This window comes from Sturnira hondurensis, unplaced genomic scaffold (genome assembly GCF_014824575.4).
Source record: "Sturnira hondurensis isolate 20B ecotype Veracruz unplaced genomic scaffold, ASM1482457v3 Scaffold0025395, whole genome shotgun sequence".
Classification (NCBI taxonomy): Eukaryota; Metazoa; Chordata; class Mammalia; order Chiroptera; family Phyllostomidae; genus Sturnira; species Sturnira hondurensis.
In genome coordinates, this window is record NW_028098026.1 from 446,425 (window position 1) to 465,641 (window position 19,217).

At 49.8% G+C, this 19,217-nt stretch overlaps 2 protein-coding genes across 10 annotated transcripts; both read left to right on the forward strand.

Annotated features, from left to right (window-relative positions):
• The first annotated feature begins 1,503 nt into the window (after positions 1 to 1,503).
• CD22 (CD22 molecule) lies at positions 1,504 to 14,052 on the forward strand. Of its 9 annotated transcripts, none has more exons than XM_037039645.1 (14): positions 1,510 to 1,695; positions 4,027 to 4,081; positions 4,338 to 4,712; positions 5,674 to 5,982; positions 7,128 to 7,403; positions 7,578 to 7,838; positions 8,962 to 9,219; positions 9,423 to 9,686; positions 9,769 to 10,032; positions 11,353 to 11,449; positions 11,613 to 11,688; positions 11,881 to 12,005; positions 12,418 to 12,502; positions 12,801 to 14,052. In XM_037039645.1, the coding sequence occupies exons 1-14, from the start codon at positions 1,549 to 1,551 to the stop codon at positions 12,930 to 12,932; spliced, it is 2,724 nt and encodes a 907-aa protein (XP_036895540.1). In that variant the 5' UTR covers positions 1,510 to 1,548; the 3' UTR covers positions 12,933 to 14,052. The 9 variants fall into 9 exon arrangements, with proteins under 9 accessions (XP_036895544.1, XP_036895546.1, XP_036895542.1 ...); XM_037039642.1 differs by having other exon boundaries at positions 1,511 to 1,695; positions 7,128 to 7,460; XM_037039647.1 differs by lacking the exons at positions 12,418 to 12,502; positions 12,801 to 14,052 and adding an exon at positions 10,849 to 10,940 and having other exon boundaries at positions 1,505 to 1,695; positions 7,128 to 7,460; positions 11,881 to 11,972.
• Positions 14,053 to 16,241: 2,189 nt separating this feature from the next.
• On the forward strand, positions 16,242 to 18,617 carry FFAR1 (free fatty acid receptor 1). The gene is made up of 2 exons (XM_037039627.1): positions 16,242 to 16,831; positions 17,195 to 18,617. Exon 2 carries the CDS (start codon positions 17,522 to 17,524, stop codon positions 18,425 to 18,427), a length of 906 nt encoding a protein of 301 aa, XP_036895522.1. The 5' UTR covers positions 16,242 to 16,831; positions 17,195 to 17,521; the 3' UTR covers positions 18,428 to 18,617.
• The last annotated feature ends 600 nt before the right edge of the window (positions 18,618 to 19,217 follow it).

Sequence of the window (19,217 nt, forward strand, 5' to 3'; positions counted from 1 at the left end):
ATAAAGTAACTGATTGACAGTTTGGTTTTTTTTTTGTTAGTATTTTTGGTTTCATTTCTTCATTTACTAATCATTCAACCACTGTAAAAAATGTTTGGTGTTTTTTGTTTGTTTAGTTTCATTTCTTCATTGACAAAGTGTTTGCAGTTACTGACATTTTTGTATTATGAATAAATCTTTGCCATCCTCACAGTGGTCTGTACAGTGATAAGTAGACACGGTGCTGGTCTTAAAATAGTTAGCATTTCTTTCAAGTGATGATTTGCCCCAAGAGTTGGTTTCCTTTTTTGAACACATACTACATTTGGGGGAAAATAAAAGGCCAAGGGCCCTCTTTGTGGGTGCAGAGTTGAACCCACATTTCCCACAGAACAAAGACAAGTGCTTAGGTACAAAATAAAGTCCGTTATTTGTACAGTGTTGCTAGGAATTTACACACATTTTAAATGTATTCAAATATTTTATATTTCCCCATAAAATCTTTTAAATTTTATATTTAATTTTATGTTTAACATTCCTTTTTTATTTTTCATGATTTTATCTTATGATGGCAAAATTGCCTTATGGCCAATTAGTTATGTGGCAAAAACATTTGTGGCAAAAATCCTTGCAGCAAGGATGCTACAGTAAAAGTTCCTAGAACCTCCCAGAACACCACTGTTTTTTGAAGAACTTGTCCTTCACTATTTCCTTCTTAATGCCTGGCAGTCAGTGGAGTGTAGTAGTGTCAGAGTGAAGATTTCTCAGAAGCTTCCCATATCATCTGTAGGATTTGCATTGCCTATTGTCTAGTTCTTTTTCTTCCACATTTTTTATTGTTGTTCAAGGACAGTTGTCTCCATTTCCCCCCCACCACTTCCCCCACCCTAGCCATCCCCACTTCCCACCCTTGATCCTATCCCCCTTCAGTTTTGTCCGTGTGTCCTTTACACATGTTCCTGAAAACCATTCCCCCCTTTCCCCTCATTATTCCCTCCCACCTCCCCTCTGGTTACTGTCAGTTTGTTCTTAATTTCAGTGTCTCTGGTTATATTTTGCTTGCTTGCTTGTTTTGTTGATCTAGTTCTGGTCTCAAACACAGACTAGACACCTGAGAAAAGTGGTGAGGTTTTGGTTTCAAGACTCGTGCATTCAATAACACTTCACATAACTTATCTTCTTCCTTTCTGATATCTGTGTGCTTTCTCAACCCTTGGGGGCTGCTGAAACATCAGTGTCAGTGGTCAGATTCCCTACTTTTCAAGGCTATGGAGGGAAAGTAACAGGAATGAGAATAATTGGATCGTGACACTATGTGGCAAACACTTTCACGTTGACTTACCCCTTTTTCAGCAGGCTGGCAGTTCTCATTTGCTCGAACTGAGTCACTAGCACGTCCTAAGGTCTAGATAGAGGGAAAGTTGTAGAGGAACCTGCTCTGAACTCATCTGATGTAGAAACTTCTTGCACTAAAACAAAAAATTGACCGTAGATATTTGCTTGCTTCATCTGATCTGACTCCTGCCCATACCCCCTTCATTGCCTCATTTCTCCACTCCCCAATTCATCATGCCTCTTAGTCACCCTCAGAGCCACAGAAAGATAGGAGGTGTGGCCAAAGAGGGTGAAAATCAGTCACCAGAGACCTTCCTGTGCTTCCCCTTTTACTCTCAGATGCTACCAGGATCTCTGAAGAGGGAAGACACCAGAAAACAGGTAAAAACCAATTTTGTTCTCTTTTGCATTCATCAAGCAAGTATGGAGCAGCTATTGTGTGTCAGGCACAATTCTTGGGGCTACTAGTATAGTGAGGACCCCCACCCTCTCTTGCTGTGTTATAGCAGGTTGTAGAGCCCTGTGTTTGAACATCTCTTGGTTGGGCTTGGTGAGTCTTCTGAGAATAAAACGGGTCACTAGATGCTCAAAAGGAAAGCATAAACTCGGAGAGGCTAGCTCTGAAGTCCTGAACCATGTGGCCTTGCCCTTAGTCTTTTGCCTCATGCCTACGGTCCCTAGCCTCCAAGTTCCACCAAGCCTCAGCAGCCGTTCAGTTCCAGGCCTGGGGTCCACTTCTTTTGCCCCAGAGACTTCCTGGAGCTCCTTCGGGTGAGCACAAAGCCCGTCTGCCATTCATCCTGGAAAGCCAGTTCTCAGTGAGGGCATGGCTGGTGGCTGCTGGCAGCTGAGGGCACAATGGCCCAGCTATGGGAAGCTAGCCTTTGTCTCAGGGCATGGAATTTGGCCCTTGCTACAAATCTTGTAGAAACTCAAAGGGTCTCCAAAGTGCATCTCCCAAAACACTGACCCTGCAAGCCTGCCAACATTTTCATGGAAAACAAGTAGTTCCCATGGCTAAAGAAGTGTGCTCTATCAACCATGCTGGATGATGTATCACACACACACACACACACACACACACACACACACACACACACACACACTGTGATTAAAGGTTTTGAAAAGACCTGCAGTAAAGAGTCCTATTTTACTTTTCAAAAATTAGCTTCTCTGAAATGGATCTGACCTTGACTTTTTCGTGTCACTGTTAGCACTTACAGAGCTGATGTCAGCTCTGCCTGAAGAGACTGCCCCACTTCCAACTCCATACCCCTACCCCTGCCTGGGCCAGGCCTGCACAGCCACTAAGCCTGGGGACAGACTCCTTCCTGCTGTCAACAAGCAGCTTAGCTTTCCCCAGACCAGGTACTGGATACTCAACAGCCTTTGGCAGAAGCCACACAGCCAGTGGCGGGGGGGGGGGGGGCGGTGGGGGCAGTCAATGTGTGAGAAATGTTGGCTGGGTAAGTGGGAGGGGCAGGACCTGTGCTGAGAACGGAGACACACTCTGTGGACACATCCTGCCTAGCTCCCTGGGGACTGGCACTGAGGGCATAGCCATGCAAATTGGGACTTAAATTTAACTTTATATAGATATAACTTTGTAAAAGTATAGTAAGATGGCAGGTCAGTTCACTGCAGAGGGGGAGGGAGAGAGAGAGGGAGAAAGAGGCCGCAATAGTGGCACATGGCAGCCCTTGGACTTTCTCTAGTCCACAGACAGGTTTCGTTCGACCAACACCATGCTTGTTTGTTTGTTTGTTTTTTAAAGATTTTATTTATTTATTTTTAGAGAGCAGGGAAAGGAGGGAGAAAGAGAGGGAGAGAAACATCAATGTATGGTTGCCTCTCCTGTGGCCACCACTGGGGACCTGGCCCACAACCTAGGCATGTGCCCTGAATGGGAATTGAACCAGTGATGCTTTGGTTCGCAGCCCATGCTCAATCCACTGAGCTACACCAGCCAGGGCTGTTTGTTTTTTTTTAAAGCAGGACATTTCACCTGGCTTCTTCCTTCTCTTAAAACAGTGGAAGATCGGGCAGTAATGAGCCTACATTCCCACTTGGCACCAATTAGCTAGAACTGAGAGAGTCATCCCCTAGACTGTGATAGTCATCATACAAGGCATGCCCCATGATTTTGTCCCCACCTGGTTGACTTATGTTTCCTACCCAACCTCTGGGGACAACTGAGAGGGGCCACATTCTCCTAAGTCCTTTCAGGCCCCTGTAAGTGCTCTCCTGATATCATACTTAATTATTGGTTTTAAAGTTGTTTTTTTCTGGTCTTTAAAATCAAGTTTGGGGCATGTCTCTCGCCTATGTAAACCCCTTTCCTAGTGTCCCCAAGGGGATCTCCAAGTTTCCCAGGGTCTGGCACTTTCGGTGCTGAGTCCCCTGGTGCTATTCAAAGCCTGAGAGCTGGTCTGGAAGTTTGTACAATCATGGATGGATGGGTGGATGGAGGAAAGAAATGAGTACTGGGAAGAGAGTGAGACTAGCCCAACAGGGTTCTTGGGCTGGTGGGAGAAGCACAGCATAACCAGAGAAGGCCCTGTGTGCTTTCAGAAGCCCACATCTTACCATACAACGGGACATGGGCTTCCAGGGATCAGGGGCAAGGGGTCAGAGCTCAGCAGATGAATAAGAAAAGCTGTCTGAAGGAAGTAAGAGACCAGATGCCTCAAAGACATACTCTTTCTGCCTCAGGCCCCGCCTAGACACAACACCATGCATCTCCTCATCCCCTTGCTCCTGTTTCTCGGTAAGGACTATGGGCTGGGATGGTATTTGGGTTCTGGGGAGACTGTGGAGCTGCAGAAGGAGAAAAGATCTGGGGCAGAAAAGAGTAAATGTGGGGTAGGGTGGGACAGGCAGTGGACACATGCGTATATATGCTTTTCTCTTTGTGTCTTGCTCTCTTCGTGTCTCTCCCTCTCTCTTTAGAGGGGATTCTTTACTCCTCTGAAAGCTCTCTATGCCCCTCAATAATGCTTTCTGATAACTGTGGTGTGTTCCAGAATACTTGGCTTTCTCTGACTCAGAAAATTGGAATTTTGAACACCCGAAAACCCTCTACGCCTGGGAGGGGACCTGCATCTGGATTCCCTGCCTCTACACAGTCCCAAAGAAAGGAAAATTCCTGGATAACCTGATTGTGTATCAGAATTATGAGTGGGATGGCAAGACCAGTAGTTTCAATGGGACAGTCCTCTATGACGAGAAAAAGTCTGGGACATCTGCCTCTCGGGGAAGGGTACAATTCCTGGGAGACAAGAAATCCAACTGCACCCTACACATCAACCCTGTAAATGCCCAAGACAACGGTCAGCTGGGACTGAGGATGACATTGGAGGATTACAAATGGATGGAAGCGATAGTCCTCAACATCTCCAGTAAGGCTATGGGGGATGGGTTCTTCTGCCTCTGCAGGGGCAAGGAGGGAAGTGGGAAACACCAACTCCTGGGACAGGGGCCCCAGACAGGATTGCCTGCAGAGGCCAGGAAGGGGGTGCCAGCGGGTGGCTCAGGCAGCACAGACACAGGGCTATGGCAAAACTGGAGCCTAAGAACTTGCTCCTTCTTAAGTATCCCACCTGTCACTCAGCTTCTGCCCACTCTGTAATCTAGATTCTAGGTTACCCAATTTTCCAAAAGGAGATAAAACTCTAGATTTTGAAGTAAACCCTTGCAACGTGTTCACGTCGGTGTGTAATTCTGAGCGGCTCTTCATGACTGAATGACACACATGTCAGAGGTGGATCAAACATAGTCACAGAGCCTGCACCCCAGGGCATGTGCTCACTGCATTTCATAGCCTCTTGTAGGTGGATGGTTCTAGGCAGCCCTATATTTGGAGTGAGAAATAGAGCTTCAGGCCCTGCAGTTTGAGGGTGGCCTGGTGCTGGGACAGCTGGGATTGGCTGCCCACAGTTCAGCTCCGCTAGAGGAACCTGCTAAAGCAATGCTGTTTGGGGTGAGTCCATGAAACAATGCAGACTTACCATCAAAGCCAAGAAACACATGTTGAACTAAACTAGTGAAATTCACTTAGGGGTGGCAGGAAGAGCAATCTTGAAAACATTTAGAAAGCAAACATTTGGCAGTGAGAATAGAACTACAAAATCTGAAATGTAATCCCTAAGGAGGTTCAGCCCTTGACCTTTCGGAGAGGGCGCTTCAGCTGAGCAAAAGTGATTCACAGCAGAGGGCAGACCTGGAGAGAGGTAGGTAGACTGGGAAGGGGTTCCTGAGGAGTTATCTGGGGCACGGCATCTAAAGCCAGGTGTAAGGAGCTAGTAGGCAGCAGTCCTCAGTTTCCCTGACCACCAGCGTGGTTCTTATACTCTTTTGCAGAGACAGCTCCTCCACCTCGAATTTACCTCCCTCCAGGGATCCGGGAGCTCCAGGAAGTCACCCTAACCTGCCAACTGGATTTTGCCTGCCCTGGGTACCAGACCAAATTGCAATGGTCCCTGGAGGGGACACAACATAATCTTTCCCCTGTCTCCTCAACTGTCCTGAACACCAAGACTGTCTCTACCCAGAGCCAGCTCAAGTTTCAGCCAGAGTGGACCAACCATGGCAAGAAACTAACCTGTCAGCTCTGGAAAGATAGTGCAGATGGGCTACTCTCTCAGGAAACGGTGCAGCTAGATGTGAAGCGTGAGTCTCTCCAATGCTCCTATGGGAAGGATAAGAGACTTGTCCCCTTCTCCCAACACCTCAGTGAGCACCCAGAGTAGCAGGAACCTCCACAGAAGAAAGCATAAGCAGTCTGTGGGCCCCTGAACCTGGGGATGGTCCAGGCCTAGCTGGGTTCACTCCTCCACCATCCTTATTGTCAGGAAACGAATTCGTTTCAGCATCTGCTTTGGTCTAAGAGAATAAAATATTTTAATCTATCCTCAAGCTAGGAGGATTAATCACATGATTTTGGGATCATCTGGCTAGATTTTCTGGTTCTTCTTTGGGGAGAGGGGGACGGAATTTTTTTCACGTCATTATTTTTGCCTCGTTTATTCATTCCATAGATATTTCTTGCAAACCTACTAGGTGTCCGGTATTATGGTTGCTGGGGAGACAGCAATGAGCAAAATTCTTGCCTGTGTGGAGATAGTGTTGTAATGGGAAAGACAGGCAATGAAGAGATCATCAATGAAATAGAGAATATAACAGTATGTAGTGCTGACTGTATTAAGAAAAAAAATAAAGCAGGGGTTGGAAAGAGGAAGTAAGAGATGGAGACTTCTGTGAGGCAGGTGAATTTGAACTGAGACTGGAGTGAAGGGAGGGACCGAGGCAGGCAGATAATTTTGAGAACATTCCAAGAAGAGAAAAGAGTGAGGACAAAGATTTGAAGTAGGAACTTGGTGTGTCTGTGACAAGCAAGGGACCACAGACCCCAGCACCATGTCTGAGGGGCCTAGTGTAGGACAGGGTGGTGGAGAGGACCCAGGGCACTTGAGCTCGTGGAAAACACTCGGGGTTTTAAATTTTATTCTAAGTGAGGAATTCATTGAATGGTTTCAAGCTAGGAAGAGGCAAGGTCTCACTGGCAGTGTTAGGAATGCTGCTGGCTGCTGGTGGTGACCGGACCTTCGGGAACTGAGGATGGGAAGAGCAGAAATGAGTGGGAGGCGGTGACAGTTGCCAGCCCATGCTGACAGGGGTAACAGTGAGTGACTGCACACCTCACGTGCTACATGCAGGCCACTGCTTTATCAGAAGAAAATCCAGGCAACTTCTCACTGCTTTACACCCTCTGAGAATTCTCTGTCCCTTCCCCCACTGTCCCTCTGCCCCACCAGACTCCCCGAAATTGCAGATCACGTTCAGTCATGGAGAAGCCGTTGTGAAAGAGGGGAATTCTGTGAACATGACGAGTCTTGGAGAAGCCATTGTGAAAGAGAGGGATTCTGTGACCATGAAGTGCCAGGTCATCAGCAGTAACCCACAGTACGACTCTATACACTGGTTCAAGGATGGAAACCTTCTGAGTGAGCACGAGACACAGAACTTGGAACAGAAGACAGTCACACTAAGTCTGCCCTCAGTGACCAAGCAGATGACTGGAAACTATCACTGTGAGGCCAACAATGACATAGGCTCAACAAAGTTAGAAGTTGCCCTCCAAGTGCACTGTGAGCCTCCTGGGAGCTGTGGAAGGGCAGGGAGTTAGGGGGTGGAACCAAGGCACAAGAGGTAAGCAGGAGCAGCCTCTGCTCACTTCCCACACTTGCCTCTGCCCCTTTTTGCAGATGCTCCAGAACCTTCCACGGTTCGGATCACAGTCTCACCAGCTAAGGAGGGAAGTAAAATAAGCCTGACTTGTATATCACAGGCCTATCCTCCTCCAATACATTATACCTGGTATCACAATAAGATTGAAATACCGAGAACAGACAAGACCTTCCAGATCCCAGAGGTCTCCCTCGAGCATGCTGGAAATTATTCCTGCTTGGCAAAAAACAGCGTTGGCACAGGAGAAACTGGCCAGGCAGCTGAGTTGGATGTCCAATGTGAGTAGTCACAGAACATGTGGGTTCTAGAGGGAGATGCTGTGGAAATAGACACAGGACGAAGGCAAATGAGTGCAGGGTATTCCTGGGTCCTAGGATGAGCAGCAAACAAAAGCCAGGGTCTCCTGATATGTAATCTTCTTGGGGAGGGTGTTCTGTTGCTGTTCACAGTTGTATTCTCTGCACCAAAATAAGGCCTGGCTGGTGGTAGGTGCTTCGTAGATGTCTGTTGAATGAATAAGCTGCACAATACCAGGGTTCCATTAGGGAAACAGAGACTTGGCATCACTAAGCAGTGGCGGAGTCCTAGAAGGGGTCCTGAAGTTTTTGAGGAGAAATGGGGCAATATGTGTCATTACCTCTCCATCCTCAGACCCTTTTTTAACACAGTGAGTCTTGTCACTGAGTCAAGCTCAGCATAAAGAAAATCCATAGTTTTTATCCTTGAACCCTGGGACATCAATGTCTGGGCCAAATATGCTGATGGGAACACACAAATCTGGAACATCTAGACAAGCCAATATACGATAGCAGCAGCAGCAGCAGTAGCAGCATCAATGTTTATTGAGTGTTTACTACGCTGCTCTAAGGATATCATCTTCTTTTGTTCTGGCAACAATTCCATGAGGTTCGATACTCTTAGGACCTCAACTTATTCTCAGATGAATAAACTGAGATTTGCAGCTCATAGTCACACAGCCCGTAGTCACACAGTCACACAAGTGGCAGGGCCTGGCAGTCTGGTTCCAGAGCTGTACGTCATCATCATTATTATTATTATTGTTACTATTATTATTATTATTATTATCATCACTCATGTTGCAGCCCCCTGGCAGTGTGCCCCAGACCCTTGCAAAGACAACAAACAGTGCCAGGTGTTCTCTGCTCTTAGCTAACGCACCATCCTACCTCTAACCACAACCAGGCCAAATGGGAAGGGCAGGGTTTCTGTCCGCGCACAGATACAAGAGGGACGCGTGAGTCATCCTGCAGTTAATTTAGGAACTGTGTGGGTTCAGGCAGACGCGGGTAGGGGACAGGCAGAAGGAAGAGAGGAAGCAGAAAGGAACAGGTATTATGAACAGCTGACTTTTCCTCACCCATTTTTCTCATTTTCTCCCAGATTCCCCCAAAGAGGTAACCATGGCAATTCAAAACCCCACACCAATTCGAGAAGGAGACAGTGTGACCCTGTTTTGCAACTACACTTCCAGTAACCCCAGTGTCACCAGATATGAATGGCGACCCCAAGGCTCCTGGAAAGAGATAATGCCTGGAGTGCTGATGATTCAGAAAGTTCCCTGGAACGCCAGTCCATTCTCCTGTGCAGCCTGTAACCAGTGGTGTTCATGGACTTCCCCTGTCAACCTGCATGTCCAGTGTGAGTGACCCATGCAGGGGCATCTGGGATGCGGCAAGGTGGGATACAGGGCTTTGAGGGTGAGGAGACTGGAGCCTTGCCCAGAATCCTCACAGAGAATTAAGGGATGAGAGTCAGGCCTCAGCACCAAGGGGAGAGGAAGTCCTGGGGACAGGAAGAGGGAACAGGACCCAAGAGGTCAGACTGAGGCTCTTGCTCTCCAGATGCCCCCAGAGGTATCAAGGTCCTGCTGATTAGCCCTGGTTCGGAGATTCACTCTGGCCACCCAGTCCTCCTCCGATGTAACTTCTCAAGTAGCTACCCCACTGATGTCCTCTTCTTCTGGAAGAAAAATGGAATCTTTCTGAAGGAAGGAAGAGATCTGAGCTTTGACTCCATCTCTCCAGAAGATGCTGGAAATTACAACTGCTTGGTCAACAACTCCATAGGACAGAGCACATCTGAAGCCTGGATGCTCCGAGTGCTGTGTGAGTACCTGGACCTGGAAGCTAACAGCATAGAAGGGCAGGTAACTGGCTACCTGGGTCCTGATTTTGCTTCTCCTTGCAGATGCACCTAGGAGGCTACGGGTGTCCATTAGCCCTGAAGACAGTGTGATGGAGGGGAAGAAGGTAGTCCTGACATGTGAGAGTGATGCCAACCCTCCCATCTCCCAATACACCTGGTTCGACTGGAATAACCAAAACCTTCACCATGATGATCAGATGCTGAGATTGGATCCTGTGAAGGTTGAGCACTCAGGCGCCTATTGGTGCCAGGGGGCCAACCGACTGGGCATGGACCAGTCACCCCCCAGAAAGCTCACTGTCTACTGTAAGGCTCCTTCCCTCTTCTTCTCTGGCTTTGACCACTCCGGTGGTTTTGCTCCAAGGCTGTGCATCCCAGCCACCTACCCCTTCTTCCCTCTGTACCCCCTCCCTGTCCGGCCAGGCCAGCCCATCCTGTGTGCTCAAAGGCAACCTCTGTTGCACATAGCTCACCAGTCTTCCCTCCTTCCTGCCCTTCCTGACTTTCTCCAGGAGGATTCCTTCTCAGGCTGTTTCCACCTTCCGGACACCCTGAGTTCTGACTGGGTCCCTCCCTCTGTCACTCTCTGTATCACCCTTGTTCTGTGTTTTGAAACTTCAGTGTGTTTTTTTTTAAGATTGTACTAGTACATGGTAAATGTTTAAAACAGCATAAAAGAGCAAATAGTGGAAATACAGACACCTCTCCTTTCTGACTCCCCGAGAACTCTACCCCTCCCTCTAAGCCTTCACTGTTGGAAGGTGTTTACGTCTCCTCAGAGAATTCTTTATGTGGGCAACATGTATCTGTACGTCTGGGTCTGCATGACCCTTCATTACACAGATGGTGGCAGGGCTCACACTTGGACCTGAACTTCCTTTTCCCCAGGTATTAACACCACTTGGGGAGTGCATATACAGGGTGTATAAAGAGTCTGGAAGAATAGGGAAGATATTAATTCATTTGTTATACTTTTTCAGTGTAAGGATTGGTGCCATGGTTTTAAGTTTAAAGGGTCACTGCCTGCAAAGTTGGACACTAAAGGAAAAATAGCCTGAGCGCGTGACTTTGAAATGTACTACGTTGTATAAAAACACGTTCCCTGGGTCTCCCACATTGCAGACACCCCGGAAACCTACCTTTTCCCCCTAGGGGCTGTGCTATATTCTGGTGTATGGATGTTGCTTAACTCACTACCCAGTGCCCTCTTCAAGGTGTGTACACTCTCTTGCTCAGGGCACCCCTGCAAGGATAGTTGGAAGATAAATTCCTACACTAAATTGCTGGGTCAAAAGACAGTGGTTTGAAGTTCTAATAGTATGGCCAAAGTGCCCTCTGAAGATGTTGTATGCATTCATGAGGGTTACATGCTCTGTGTGTACCCTTGCCTGTCACAAAGCAGGAGCTCCTCATGAAAAAGAGCTATCCTCCTAAAGGCGGGTCCAAAGGGCAGGGACTGGCTTCTCCCTCTTTGTCTGCATGCTGTTCCCACTGGTGGAAGTCATGCAGGCAAAAGGACAGAGCTCTACAAAGTCAAGGATGCCCTCCAGGAGAACATCAGGGCAGAGTGGTCTGGTGTCTGACTGAGACAGGGTCCTCAACAGATGGTCCTCCTTTCTTCATCAGATAGCCCAGAGACCATCAGCAAGCAAGTGGCCCTGGCAATGGGGCTCTTCCTGGTCATCCTCCTCCTGCCATTCTTGGGAGTCAAGCTTCAGCGAAGGTGAGCTCCTCACACTGCCCTTCTCCCCCTTCCCCTCCTCTCTCCCTCAGCCAATTCCAGGGAGTAACTCCAGTTACTCAGTCATGTAGACCCCGGCTTGCCCGTTCCACGGGGTCTTGTCCCCATTCCCTTGATCCTCAATGAGCAGGTCTTTATTTCTCAGGTGGAAGAGGATTCAGAGCCAACAAGGGCTTCAGGAAAACTCCAGTGCACAGAGCTTCTTTGTGAGGAATAGAAAGGTAGGATGGAAGAAAGATAAAGTGCAGGGGAGACCTTGAAGTCAAGCACAGAAACAAAGTGAAGTGGCGGGGCGAGGGTAGGGGCTGGGGAATAAAGAGTGCTGTGGAGAAGCCTGGGCTGTCAGCAGCCAGGGGAAGGGAACTACGGTGGGGAAAGGAGAGGTGAGAGCTGAAAGCTTGCCTCCCTCACAGGTTAGAAGAGCCCCGCACTCCGAAGGCCCTCACTCGCTGGGCTGCTACAACCCAGCGATGGAAGAGCCCATCAGCTATGCTACTCTGCGCTTTCCTATGGCCGAGACTGACACACCAAGGATTGGGTATGGAAGGCCCCAGAAGGGTGACAGCTGCACCCTGGGAGGGCTGTGGGAGGAAATGCCTGTGTCCCACCTTCCATCTCCATGCCGAGCTTGTGCCAGGCACCACTACATACCCATTTTCTCAGTCCATAGCAACCTGCTCCCTCAGTAAGTCAGGGTCTCAGGAATTGGATCTGTTCCTTCCAGCCAACAGAAACTATGTCCAGAATCAGTCTCGATCACCAAAATTAAGATTGTGGTACATGCATCCCCCCCCCACTCATTTGACACATTAGCTCCTACTGTGGGCATTAGGCACATATATAACGGTCTAGGAGGCCGGGGTGCTCTTAGGGTCTAGGGGAATTAAAAGAATGAGGAGGGTTCCTGAGGAATGCTTCATGTGTGACCATCTATCTGCCCTGTCTTTCAGAGAGGCAGGAACCTCAGAGTTGCCGAGAACCTCCTTAAACAGGGACAACACGGTCACATACTCTGTGGTGCAGAAGCGTCAAGTGGTAAGAGGGCAGGGCTCTGAGAAGTAGGAAAGTAGAGGACCCGGCCCCTGCTGTGAGTCCAAGACAGGGAGAGCTGGGTGGACTCAGTGGCGTCAAAGGCTGGGCAGTGGAGAGGTTGCCCAGGCACGGGGCAGGCACCTCCCAATCTGAGATGCCAATGGCTGCCAGTTTCTGGAGAAGAGTAGCCCTGCTTGGGCACTTGATCTCCTAGTGGAGTCAAGGAGAGAGTGGCAGAGAAAGAAGATGGCGTGAGGCTGGGGTCTATGAAGCCGAGCTGACCATGACGTGGCTTTTTCAGGGCGACTATGAGAATGTGACTCCAGATGTTCCAGAAGACGAAGGGATCCATTACTCAGAGCTGGTTCATCTGGGGACTGGCGAGCGGCCTCTGAGTCAAGAAGGAGTGGAATATGTGACCCTCAAGCACTAATGGGTCAAACTGGCTGAGGTGGAGGTGCCTAGAGACTGTAGAGACTGTAGAGGACAGGGTGGTCATGGCCCATGCAGCTGACCCCCACTGCTCAGCTGAGACGTTACACAGCCTCCCCTTACACAGACACATGATTAGTGCACTCCCAGTTAGTGCAGAGAATTCTGGGCATGGCCCAGAGGCAGTCTTTCTTTTTAACATTGGCTACCCCAGCCATCCAAAAGGGTGGGCCCCCCTTTTTTTTCTCCCACTCCCCTTCCCTCCCAGGAACTCATCTAAACATCTAGCCTGCACTGTATAAATCCCCCTGCCCATTCCCAGCCATCCACCACCACCCACCCCCTCCTAAATCCCACCCTCAGCTGGCTCTATGCCTGCTAGGATCAGCTGCTCACTAGTTTTTCTTCTTTTACTCCCCATCCCCTTGACACTCCACTCCTGCCCCATGTTCATAGCCCTGCTTGCTAATCTTATGCCTGATTTCTGCCTCTGGAGCAACGTTCAGGGAAAGGAACAGAAATGGGGTTGGAAGAGGCACTGCCCGGTGCTGGTTTCTCCTCTATTTGTCAGGGAAGCATTCCATGCAGCTGCAGCCCTACCCTCAGGGGTCTCGTGGTCTGAGACATACCCCAATGTGGACAAACATGTAATAAGCACAGAGCTGCACAATAAAAATGGCTCATATATTACTCCAAAGAATGGGTAAGCTATTTCTGGCCTGTAGAATCAGAGTAGGACAGGGACAATGGGAAGGCATCACAAATGAGGCTCGGGGAGAAGGGATAGGAATCAAGGTAATTTCATGATCAAGTCCGCCGACTGGAGAGTCTGTTATCTTGTTGCAAAGAGTGCCCTTGATCTGGGTCTGGCCCTGCCTCCTCTACCTAACTAGCTGAGCGAAATCGTAGGCAAAGTTCGCTGGCTTCTCTGAGCCTCAGTTTCTTCCTCTGTAAAATGGAGACCTCTATTGTGCAAGTTCGAGAAAGAAAATGATGTATAACTTTACATTGCTGGAGTCTCATTATAAGAAGCCTTACATGACAGCCCAAAGTCCCCCAAACCAAATTCCCATCTTATTTGCATCTCTTGAAGATTGTAAAAAAGGCAAGCCAATTCATTACTCAGCTGTTCTCAAAAGTAGCCCTGCCAAGTTCTTTTACAATCCACAGCTGCCTTGAGAAACCTCATAGCCATTCTACCTTCCACTTTCACCACCCCCTCACCCCCGGCTCCTTGTTCACTGCTTCCAGTTTTCCAGCTAGGTCCTTCCAGCTCCCCTTCGTTCCTCAGGTTGATCTCTCCCCACCCATTCTCCTGCCTCTGCCAATGGGCAAAAGCCCATTCTGCTTAGGGTCCGGATGGGGGTGGGGGTGGGCAATCAATCAGCAGGAAGAGGACTGTAAAACTCTTGTCTATGGCAGGTGCTTCAAAAGAGCCACCTTTCCTCCCCTCTCCCTTTTCCCATCTGCTCAATACCGAAAGCTCTCAAAGGGAAGAGAAGGCTCTGGCCATCCTTGGAGTTATGCAAGGCAAGGCACTGATTTCTTATCAGTCCACTTTGTCCCCAGTTTGATTTCCTGTGAGCAGCACCAGTTTTTCTGGAGCAAGAGGAGACTCCAAGAACTGTTTAAAGGAGAAGGGGTTGGGAGGGGGGGTCCCACATTGAAAATGAGGTCCAGTATCATTCAATCATTCACTTGGCAGACATTTCCTGAACGCATGACAACACCTCCAGCACGGAACAGCATGCGTTATTGGGGTACAAAAAAGATATGACAGCCCTGACCAGTGTGGCTCAGTTGGTTGGGTGTCATTCTGCAAAGTGAAAGGTCGCTGGTCTGATCCCAGACACACACAGGTTTGGTCCCTGGCTGGGGCACTTACAAGAGGCAAGCAATAGATATTTCTCATATTGATATTTCTCTCCCTCTCTTTCTCCCTCCCTTCCCCTATCTCTAAAAATAAATCTCAAAACAAAAAGATATGACATAGCCCTAATTTGGGGACCTCTGGGATGCTCAAAGGGTTTTAGGGCAGGGTCCCCTTGAAGAGGCCGGAGTCAGACCTGAGCCTGATGAGGCTTGGCTCAGGATTCCTGGCAACCAGTGAGTACCTTTCCATCTTGTCTCTGAGCCTTGCTGCTGACGTAAATCTACTTCATGATCAATCGACCAAGAGATGTAGCCACCCAGAGGCACAGCTGAGGTGTGCACAGCAGGTGGCTGGGAAGCTCAGAGGTTTAGATACTGTAGACCATGGGCATCCCTCCACCCAAGTCCAGATCTCACTGCCCTCCAGGACCAGGACAAATGACTATTCAGCTCCCCGAGTCACCACCAGCTACGCAACAAGCAGTGGACAAAGCAGACAGAAATCTTGGCTCTCACTGACCAACAGTCTAGCGCAGGAGCTAGCAAATCTGATGTCTCTAGCAGTGAGTGCTCTAAATAAACAGAACACAAGATGAATACAGAGGGACTGGAGCAGGGCAGGGGCCTGTTTGGATGGAGGGATCAAGGAAGGCCCTCTGAGGAGGTGGCCCTGGCCCGAGACCTGAACCACCAGGTGGGTGAACCTGGAGCAGAGATTTCAAAGATTTGATGTCTTGCTTTACACTCAGCTTTGCTCTTCTCCCAAACACTTGTTACAGGAGGTGAAATGGCACTGCTTTTGATCTTTCCCTTAATTCTGTCAGTTTCTCAGTGTTTTTCAAACAGAAAATCCTAAACAACAGGTGGCAAGCTCTGCATTTCAAGAGAGGAGCTCAACAACATCCATGGGGCTTGGAAGGGAGGTGGACAGGAATCAGTTTAGTGACTAAAGTAGAAAAGGAAAACAGACTGTTTCTTTGGAGGAAGTTGTTGATATGCTGAGAAGCATTCCCAGAAAACCACTCAAAGAAGCTTATTTACTTATTTAGGGTGACTTGGGATGCGGGAGGGGCACCATAGCTTGGTGACCCTCATGCACACCCAAGAAAACTGAAGTCAAGAGGATGTGTTGTCAGTCTGAGGCAGCAGATAGAGATGGAGATAGATAGGGAGACAACACACAGTCAGAGATACAGACAGAGAACAACAGAGACAGCCTCTGGCCATTTTAAATATCACCGAGGAGGTCTTCCTGGAAGGACAAGGTGATCTCAACAGGAAGTAAATGGTCGAATTCCCAGAGGCTGAGAGAGGAAAGCTAAGCAGACAACCAAATTAGTCTAGTGCTACCAATGAGACAGTGCTTGTCCCTTATCTCTCCTCCCCCAGCTTCTGCTTACACTGGAAAGGTCAGAGACCAATGTCATCAAAGCCAGAGAGGAAAGGAGAGGGAGAGTGGAGGAGTTCTCTCCTGATAACACATGCCCACACCTGTGCATGTCAGGGGATGAGGGCACAGGTCGTATACTTCGGAATAGTTATTTCACATATGAATGACCACATATGATCCACATATTATCCCACATATGAATGACAAAATGGAGACAGTGTGGGTGCCTGAAGTGCCCAGAGGCCAGCCCAGGAGCTCATCCAGGACTAGAGGCAACTTTGCCCCAGGGCAGGTTTGAAGTGGGGGGGATAAAGCTGTGTTCCGGTCGTATGTCACCAATCCTGCTCCTCCAAGGTGCTGGCTCTGCCCTCTGGACTCTACCCAGGAAAAGCCCCCATTTCTGCCATCTCCCCTTTCTATGTTCCCGTCATCCTGGATCCTTATCTCTTTCCATCTGGCCTCAGCTCCAGCAGGAGATGCCCCATTAGCTGCTTACCCAGCCAGGCTGCTCGTGCCTTGGGCTAATGGCCCTGTCACCCCACCCTTCTTTCCCTTCCGGCCCACTGAGTATCCCAGGCACCCTCCCTCAGCCCAGAGAGGGACTCCTGAGCCTCAGAGATATCCGGCAGCACCAAGAGGTGAGTCTCTCTTTCTGTAGCTCTTCTCTATACCAACAACTGCTTCTCACACGCCAAGATCCCCCTGCCTCTAAAGTCAGCTGAGGTCATCCCCCTGGGTTCTCTCCTGAGGACTGCCTGTACCTGCCCTTTGCGGCAACTTCGACTCTACCCAAACCCCAACTTCTTCCCTTGGCTAGGAGTTGCCACCAACCCTCTACTGAAGGACGGGTGGTCCACTGTAGGGGAGCAGCTCCTTCCCTTTACAGAGAATTGGGGGGGGGGCGGGGGGTGAAAGCAGAACTCTAACTTCCAGGTCTAAGAAAAGCACATACTGCGGAGCCCAACTCCATCATGAATTCTCTTTGCCCCTTCTCTCCCCAGAGTCTCTGAAGTCAAGCAGCCCTTGCTCTCCTGGTACCAGTAGGCTTTTGTTCTATCTTCTGTCAATCCTCTATCACACCCTTCATTTTAAGAGGTGATACAGTGGAAAGAAGGCCGAGGACTGAGGGTTAGCGGCCTCACTTCTAGTCCAGGCTTCCCCCGCTAGCTGGCTGCCACCTCCCTCTGCGGGCCTCTGTCTCCACATGGCTTCTAATACCCTGAGCAGGGCTGAAACCAGTTTGTGATTCCAAGAGCGCTCCCCCTCGGGCCTGAGATCTGAGGGCAGGAAACAAGTGAGCACGGGAACCCATTAGTTTACTGTGACCCATGGACCTGTCCCCGCAGCTCTCCTTTGCCCTCTATGTGGCTGCGTTTGGGCTGGGCTTCCCGCTCAACACCCTGGCCATCAGGGGTGCTGTGGCCCATGCCCGACTCCGCCTCACCCCCAGCATTGTCTATGCCCTCCATCTGGGCTGCTCAGACCTCCTGCTGGCGGCCTCCCTTCCCCTGAAGGCAGTGGAGGCCCTGGCTGCAGGAGCCTGGACTCTGCCGGCTGCACTCTGTCCAGCCTTTGCCCTGGTCCACTTCGCTCCACTCTATGCAGGTGGTGGCTTCCTGGCTGCCCTGAGTGTTGGCCGCTACCTAGGAGCTGCATTCCCCCTGGGCTACCAAGCTGCCCGGAGGCCCTGCTATTCCTGGGGTATATGTGTGGCCATATGGGCCCTTGTCCTCTGTCACCTGGGGCTGGTCTTCGGGTTGGAGGCTCTGGGAGGCTGGATGGACAATACCACCAGCTCCCTGGGCATCAACACACCAATCAATGGCTCTCCAGTCTGCCTGGAGGCCTGGGACCCAGCCTCAGCAGGCCCTGCTCGCCTCAGCCTCTCTCTCCTGCTCTTCTTTCTGCCTCTGGCTATCACAGCCTTCTGTTATGCGGGCTGCCTTCGGGCACTGGCCAGCTCAGGCCTGAGCCACAGACGGAAACTAAGAGCGGCCTGGGTGGCTGGCGGGGCTCTGCTCACACTGCTGCTCTGCTTGGGACCCTACAATGCCTCCAATGTGGCTGGCTTCCTGTACCCCGACATGGGAGGCCGCTGGCGGAAGTTGGGGCTCCTCACAGGTGCTTGGAGTGTGGTGCTCAACCCACTAGTGACAGGCTACTTGGAAGGTGGGTTTGGCCACGGGACATCACACGTGGCAAGAATGAAAGGGAGTACAGCCCAGAAGCAGTAGCCACTGCTGGGGAGAAAGGACATGCAGCAGACCCCAGCTGCTTCTTTAGGCCCCTGGTAGGGGTTCCTCCAAAGGAACTGCAGGGTGGCCTTGCCTGGGGGCACCCCTGGAGCCACTTACGGGAAGAACTGAGCCTGGAAAGACTGCATCCCATGGGAGGAAGAATGGAGGTCAGGAGCTGGGTCACAGGAGAAAGGTAAGTTTCCCTCCTCCCACAACAGCCTGACTCCCCGCATCTGTCTTTCCTCTCCTTAGTCCTTACTTTGCGGTCAGCCAGTGGGCTAGGGGCAGAGGTCTTTTACAAGCGGGGAAGGAGGAAAGAAGTTTGCTTCTAATCTAGAGGAACTGCCACTCTGATGCTACACTTTGGGAGATGCTACTCCAAAATCTTTTCCTAGGAAAGAACAACATTTCTGAATGAGAGAGGAGGCAGGAGGCAAAACAATGACACTGTGATACTATTAGGAACTCACGAGGGGGTAGCATTGGAACTGTGAACAGGAAGTTGGAAGGGATGCTTCCACCCGATGAGCAAAAATATTAGCAACACCAGAAATAGTTACAAATATACAGTCACTAACACACGCCAGTCATCATGACAGTCATCCTCGCACAACCCTTTGATTTAGCCATGCAGTTCTTGTGTAGGTGTGCAGATATTCACTGCATGAGGGTCCCAGACAGAGGAGAGAACGCTGACTCAATTCTAGCCTGTAACTTTGCATGGGCCTGGCTCAGGTTGGCCTCCACCCAGAAGAAGCAGCATCTTATTGTAATCTGAACAAAAACA